Source organism: Asparagus officinalis, chromosome 5, assembly GCF_001876935.1.
Source record: "Asparagus officinalis chromosome 5, Aspof.V1, whole genome shotgun sequence".
NCBI classification, from domain to species: domain Eukaryota; kingdom Viridiplantae; phylum Streptophyta; class Magnoliopsida; order Asparagales; family Asparagaceae; genus Asparagus; species Asparagus officinalis.
Window position 1 is genome coordinate 94,776,414 of NC_033798.1, and position 7,637 is coordinate 94,784,050.

At 36.0% G+C, this 7,637-nt stretch overlaps 1 protein-coding gene across 2 annotated transcripts in view; it reads right to left on the minus strand.

Annotated features, from left to right (window-relative positions):
- The window catches only part of LOC109840240 (transcription factor BIM2-like), an 11,006-nt gene continuing 3,369 nt past the window's right edge, over positions 1–7,637 (minus strand). Inside the window, exons 2-10 of one of the 2 annotated variants that reach the window (XM_020408807.1) lie at positions 6,222–6,285; positions 6,007–6,125; positions 5,803–5,914; positions 5,065–5,134; positions 4,898–4,987; positions 3,352–3,390; positions 2,749–3,203; positions 2,290–2,422; positions 1–422 (exon numbers count right to left, since the gene is read on the minus strand). In XM_020408807.1, coding sequence (XP_020264396.1) covers positions 327–422; positions 2,290–2,422; positions 2,749–3,203; positions 3,352–3,390; positions 4,898–4,987; positions 5,065–5,134; positions 5,803–5,914; positions 6,007–6,097 — 1,086 coding nt within the window. In that variant the 5' untranslated portion in view covers positions 6,098–6,125; positions 6,222–6,285 and the 3' untranslated portion in view covers positions 1–326. The remainder of the gene's footprint in view (positions 423–2,289; positions 2,423–2,748; positions 3,204–3,351; positions 3,391–4,897; positions 4,988–5,064; positions 5,135–5,802; positions 5,915–6,006; positions 6,126–6,221; positions 6,286–7,637) is intronic. The other variant, XM_020408808.1, reaches the window with a different exon arrangement.

Here is a 7,637-nt window from a genome sequence, read left to right on the forward strand (position 1 = left end):
GAAGCGCAACAAGAATATTGATAAATGCAGTCAAGTCATAAACGCCATTACAATATTATCAACAGAACATTATCTAAATCACTCTAAAACAGAGCAACTTCTCATATGAATGGAATCCTGGAAGAAAATGCAGCTTCTCAATTGATAATGGAAGCCTCGAAAAAAGAAGAATAAAAACAGAAATGAAAGAATATGCCCCCAATTATCAGTCCCAAAGGGTACATACATACATAAATCATGTACATTCATCCTCCTAAGAGTTTGATAGCCAAGACAACAGGATTGAGGGAGTAACGAAACAAAAGGAACCTCACAAACAGAGCAGATTAAATGTTATTTGATTTTCTCCTCTTTGGGGCTTGTTCGGATTCATCGCCGCCGCTGCTTCCTACTCTAGAGTGTCTCAAGGGGTCATCAAGCTCCTGCAAGAAATGCAATGAACAAAAAGAACCTATTAACAAATCAATATGAATTTGAAAATTGTCGCTATTTAGCAAGCTATACGAAGTCCATTAATAATATGAATTTGGAGTACATTAAGTTGCAAATCACAATTCTCTCCTCTCTGTATATGCAGAAAATAAGAGAATAAGTTATAACAACGGAGTGAGCCAGATGCATTTCTTTCTACTATAAACTTCATAACTAGCCTAAACACATGATTATTTAAATTAAAAAAACCTCATCCTCCTCCTTAGTTTAGGGGTTATTAGAAAACCCCCTAAATTAGGAGGGTTTCTAACAAAATTTCAAAGTTAAAAAGCGGGTTTTCTAATAAAATATGAAAGTTGTTGTGTTTGTGATAATTCCTATACTTGGGGGTTCTGACATTTTGAAAGTTTGAGGGTTCCCCAAAGTTAAGAGGGTTCTCTGATATTTACCCAAAAACAAACTTCATAGTTACAGAAATAAGGTGCCTTCCATTTGATTTTGAGATTTTATAGAAGAGAACTCCAATAGATCTGACAGCCAGATACGCCCACAAAAGACATGCCGTTTTTCTATCCCCACATATCGTACAGGATTCAATGGTATTATTGAAGTCCTGACTAATTAGTAGAAAATGTTACATATTAGCAAATTCCATCATATCACAGACACCTTGGGCCCAACTAATCATTCATTGCATGCTATGGATGCGCTTCTTTTCACTAGTGTGCCATGGATATGACAAATAATGAAGGGTTAATTGCGGATAGACCCTCAGTACTATCGACCAACTGAAGACGGATCCATTGTAGTTCTACTGTTGAGATAGATCCCCGTGAGCAAATTTTTGTTCCTAGTTTACCCTCAGAGAAAGAGAATTAGTTTTGACAAGACCTCCTGAGAGTAAAGGCGTCAAAACAATTTACTCAAGGGGTCTATCTGCAATTTGGCAATACAAGCAGGAATCTATCTGCAATTAATCCTATAGTAACATATCCAAACCCCTAGAATGAGAACATATTTTATTTAAGAAGAAAGAGGGGAAAATATCCTATGATCACCATATTTTCCAATTAATTCGTGAAATCATCCGAAAGTCCAACATCATACCCAGCCTGCAAAACTTGTAGTCCCACGGAATCACAGTATGATAGAATGGCGGAAGCTTATGCTTGACTTCTCTTCTCATGAGTATCATTCTTATGTATTTAAGCAAAAACATGTTTCCTGCTCTACAGTACACCACCTTTAGATTTATTTGACATGACTCCACATAATTTATTTGTTTTCCAAAATCAATACACTCAGACATGATGTATTTTGATTTATTATTACTCCAGCTACAAGCTTATGACACCGATCACATTCTCTAGTCTCATGCAACTATGTAGTGTACACATGACATGTACAAAATCAGGTCTCACTTTGAAGTTTAAACGCTTCTTAGAATAGGATGATTTAAGTGTCCGTGTTAGTTATTTATATACCGAACTTGCTATTTTTGCATAATACAGTAGAATTAGTGAGTTTTTAAATGGACATAATAAATACTAACAGAAGTTGAAATCAAGGCACTAGGAAGTTACTCGATGAAATAAAGATTCACCCGTATATCTTGAAAAGTTAGGGGGGGTAACGAAAATCTCATTGTTAAAGAGGCCAGAAAAATTTTACCCTATTTCAGACATAATTCAACAATTCTGTACAACTCTATTGGCACATTCTTATCACATTTAGTAGATCTATATTTGAACACATAAAAAGGTGGTAAGAAGCAACAAATTAAAGCAAAAGATAGGTGCTTAACTAAGCTCAAAAAAATGAAATTGCAACTTGAAATTACATTTAACAGGAACTTACCTTAGCAGAAGACATTGAGGTTGTACTAGCTCTCCTACTTGCTCGCTTGCCCAGGTTAATCTGCACAGAGATGCTGGCTTGAGAGAGATCTATACCAGAGCTCTCCAGTGCCCGATTCAAGGTGTTCAATATACTGCACCACGTGAAGAGAACATTGTTTAAGGCTATTAAAAGCTCAAACAGGTTAAACAAAATCATTTTCTAATAGTTCCTCAATTAGTTAAAACACTAATGTTTGCACTCAATATGATCATAGAGGCAAAGAGCATCTTAATTACAAGAAACAATCACTGATAAATTATCGAAGAGAAATCGGAAGGTCGAAATAAAATAATAAATATATAAAGCAACTCAATTCTACGAAGAAGCATCTCAAAGATTAGTAAGGAGCGTATGTGTGAAAAGTTTAAAAGAGTTATGAAGGCGTGAAAATAAACTCTGATCCGAACAAGTACATACTTTTGAGAGTAAGAAGTAGATACGTTAATTGTGCCATCATCAATTGTCAGCTCCTCTTGTTCATTCAAATTATCACTGCTGACACTATAATCAGCTGGAGCTGAGGGTCTCAACCATTGAGACTGAGACTGTGAGGCCAAGTTATCAATATCTGAAATCAACCTCTGCTGAGGTTGGGCAGCACCGGCTCCTCTTTCAGCCGAAGCATAGTTTCTCTGTGAAGGAATAGGTGATGAAGATGCCTTAGTTGCAAAACCAACTGGGTTTTCCACGGTTTTGTTTGGTACATCAGCACTCATGTCAGATTCCAATGGATTCTGAGCAGTTGAGAGCATTCCCGGCACAGGTTGGATTCTGTTGTCATCAGCAGAATACATGAAACCTGAAGCATGACCACCATTTTTCATGACTTGAGCAGGGTCAGCTGCACCATCTCCAGGCACTTGGCTGGTATTCTGTCACAGATAAAAGGACTGTCAATAACACATCAAAGACAGCGGAACCAGTAATCGGTAAAGAATGAATGACATCCTAAGCATGGCATGAGCTAAATGTCCAGTTTCTTTTCCTTTTTTTATTACAAGAATTAAAAATGGCAGGTACCCGTGCATTTTTCCAGAATGATCTAAAATAGACCTTTACCTGCCAAAAATAAACCAAAATGGAAAAATCAATAAAAACTAGTTCTTGCGACAATGACCCAGACACGCAATATAATTGGGCCCAGCTTAAAATTCCTTAAATTGTTGGACTAAATTATTTGCAGAAGTTCTACCACACACAGGCATCAAATAGAAGATGATTAAAAAAAAGCAAAATGGAATCCCCTAATAATAGGAAATGTCATAATGACATGGTCCAAACAAATAATATATGTTTTATGTGGCTGAATATATTTTCCTTTATTAGCTGATGACATGATTGTAAGTCTCTGTTCTTTAAGGCTAAAAACAATAGAAACTGAGGCGCTCTGTCTGCGTGGATGTGTTGTGTGTGTTTAGTGTCTACAAGGAGTTAAAACTAACTAAAACAGAAGAGTTCTATAAGAAAATAGAATGTCGGAAAATTGAAGAACTTCAAGGAATTGATTAAGAAGAACTTCTCGGTCTCCTAAACTGGTGCTAATTTCCATATTCTCTTTTTCATAAGTAAAGAGATTTTGAAAAAAATAATAAACCAACAAAATGTTATCTCTTATAAGAATGGTCAATGCATTTGACTTTTTTTCACATAACTAAAAGTGGATTACAATTCTTGATTTTTTTTTCAAGTGCATATTTCCCTGTTGCAATGGCATCTCTCTCAATTTTCTAGGATTCACAGAAGACACAAGCATCAAAGACATACTTAGTTATAAGCTATGTTGCACGAATACAGGTGCTGGTGCGAATATGGACACAGATGCAGATATCGGACAAAGAAAAATTGTAAAAGTTAGGATGCGGAAACATGGCTATATACATATATATATAAATTAATAATCTATATCAGATCGATATGGTTTCCATTCACATGTTATGTGCACTAAAATCCTTATACCATTTTTGTGTTTTTTTATTGAGTAGGGTATAAATTGAAAAAAATGCTCTTTTTTGAACTAGATACCCAAACAACCCTTTAAAAAACATACTTATGAATTAGATATGTGCTAAAACGAACCTATCCAAACTCCAACGAGTTGAATAAACGTCAAGAGTAAAATATAAGCTCAAGAAGTGTATCACGAGCTTTTTAAACTAAAATATGTCTTATATAATTGAGTACATGTCTATATAAAAGTATGTAATATATTCAAAAAAGGTCCAAGGAATGTCGGACATGGACATGGATATGGGAAGTGATGCACACGGACATGGACATGGATATGGGAAGTGATGCACACGGATACGGAAGCATAGATGGAGTGTCCGGGTAACTTAGGTTATTAAGCATATGCAGTGCCAGAGCACCATAAACATCCCCTTTCAACATATTAAATCTCATGTTTGGTTACACATGCATTATTGTACTCTAAGTGAACTCAGGAATGAGGTGGGTAGCAATGCATATACATGTATAGTACAACATACGCTTAGTTTTCGAGTAACATATTTAAATAGCAGAGGTATGTGTGTAATCATTATCGTTATCCATAATCGACAAAAATTACCCATGGCACTAATTTGACATTTTCTTCAGTCCATCCTGTAGATTCGTACTTTTGGACTCTCTCTTGTAAAAATCGAATATATTCAATCACCTGCACGATGAGAAGAGTCAACAAAAAGAAAAGGCAGAGCAGCCACATAGTTAGAGTCATCTGTCTCAAATCCATACCTCCAAAAGGAATGATGCTTTATCCCTCTTTTGATCACTATGTGGTATGAGTTCTCGAAGTATTTGAAACCTGCATATAAAATAATTTGATCCATCAGAGACATTTACGATAGTTTGACAATGACCAAAAAGATGCAACTATGTGGACATTCTTCTATTTCTTTGGCATTTCAGCAAACATAGACTGTATGCTTTGGCTCAGTAAGCACTAGATTGTGCATATACAAGATTAAACAACATCAACCATTGGCATAAAAAGACACTGCTCCATGTATGCCTAAACAAGTGTTGCCAGGATTGGCTAGAGAGAAACTTCATTCCAGATGTAAGAACCAATCAAAGTTTTAACATTATGTGGCTCGACCCAACATGACATGTCATAGGTTCAAAACAACTAATTAGTGCTGATTACTAAAGTAATTATCCATTGCATTGGTCAAGCATGTTTACAAGGCAAACTTCGTTAGAATCTAATATCAAGTTCATCCTAATTTGTACGAAAAAACTCTAGCTTTGGAGTCTTTCCGGGCAAAATTAATAATCAAATCATAACAAAAAGAGAATTATACTTGGTAGCAAATAACATCTATAATACACAATTTACATGCAAATTACAGATTCTATCAGCCAATTTTCAAGAATTCAGAACGACCAAGTAAAAAAAAACTTTGATTTTTCACAAAATGCTAATTGGAAAAGTAAAAAAAACAGAACTGCTGAGGGGAAAAACAAACTTGCCTGTCGTTGATTTTGCACCTCCGCCTCTGTTCCGTAGCAGAATGCTTCGACCGTGGCGTCGTCGCCTTCTGATCGTTCCCGCCCTTTCCATCAACTTTCACGGTCAATTCTACTGCAAAATTAACAACCAAACCCAAAAGTTTACAACCATACACATTTTTCTTTAAAAAAATTAGAAGGGTCTAAAAGCAAAAAAGGAGGAACCTTTCCTCGAAGTACCCTCTCTCTTCCCAAACACTTCGTCGTCTTCGTCGTCCTCGTCGAAACCTCTACTGGATCTCGAGCCCGACTCCATGAATTGCTTCTTATCTTGCTGATGATTCCTGCGAAAAAGGAATCCGCAGCAATTAGAAACCCTCGAGAGGAAAATTATGCAGAAAAGCCCAGAAGAGAGAAAGACAATTGCAAAATTGAGGAACCTGGAAGAGGATAGAGAAGGGAAGCTGGCAGTGGCACGAGCGGCGTAAGGCGAAGGCCACTGACCTGAGATACGTAAAGAAGACGACGAATAAAAAGTCACATTCCAGTTTTAATATTTGTTCCGGCTGTTGAGCGCTCTTAATATGGCTTAACTTGAACTTAAATACCACATAGTTTGTCCTACCTAGCACTCAGACCCTCACTTGTTTTGTTTTTGACAGAACTTATATACCTTCACTTGTTTTTGCCAGCGCTTATGGACCCTATAATTTTTTAAAACTTGATGGTATTTAAGTGTAAACTTTTAAAATATTATGGTATTTTAGTGCAAAATTTAAAATCTTCGGGATATATAAATGTCGCTTAAACAAGTGAGAGCATAAAAGTGCAAGTTTTAAAAATTTAGAGTATAAAAAGTGCTATCCAAAAAAGTGAGGGTATATATAATTGTAAAGTAGGAGAAACTATACAGTATGTAAGTGCAATTAAGCCTTGTTTTACCCCTATACACACAAACACACCCCAAGAGATAATAACGAGTATGCTTGGTACCAAACACCAAAATTGGTGCTTGGCACTGAGATAACTCATTTCAATCAACTCATTCAATTATCCAACTCATGTGCATCCATGTAAATTTGATGTCTCATTTAAATAAGTGGATTAGAATGAAACCATCTCACTACCAAGCACTAATTTGGTGCTTGATGCCAAGTATACCCATTATTCTTATGTGTGTGTGCATAGAAATGGAGGAAGTTGATACAAAACACAAACTTTGTGTTTGGTAACGAAGTGACTTATTCACATGCAGTCATTCAAATAATCTACACTTGAAAATGGTCCTCCAACCTATGTATATGTGCTTTGAATATATGGATGCAGTCCACACCTTTTAATAGCTTATTTAGCAAACTATTGGGCATTCACATACACATTGTTCACTCTCTCTCTCTCTCTCTCTATATATATATATATATATATATATATATATATATATAAGAAATATGGATATGCTTTGTACCAAACATAAAATTTGTGCTTGGTAGTGATGTGTCACATTCACATCTACTCATTACCCATATGAATGTGGTCCCACATTTAAATGAGTTAAGAGAGATGTGATACCTCACTACCAAGCATAACTTTTTGTGCTTGGTACCAAGCATACCCATATTTCTCTCTCTCTCTCGAGAAAGAGAGAGATGGGTATGATTGGTACCAAGCAGAAAAAATTATGCTTGGTAGTGAGGTGGCATAATCTTCTCCACTCATTCAACTGGTTGCATATCCTTATGCACTCCTCAACCCATATGAATGTGGTCCTCTATTTGAATGAGTGGAGGAGATTGTGTCACCTCACTATCAAGCACAAAATTTGTGCTTGGTATCAAGCATACCCATATTTCTTTTAT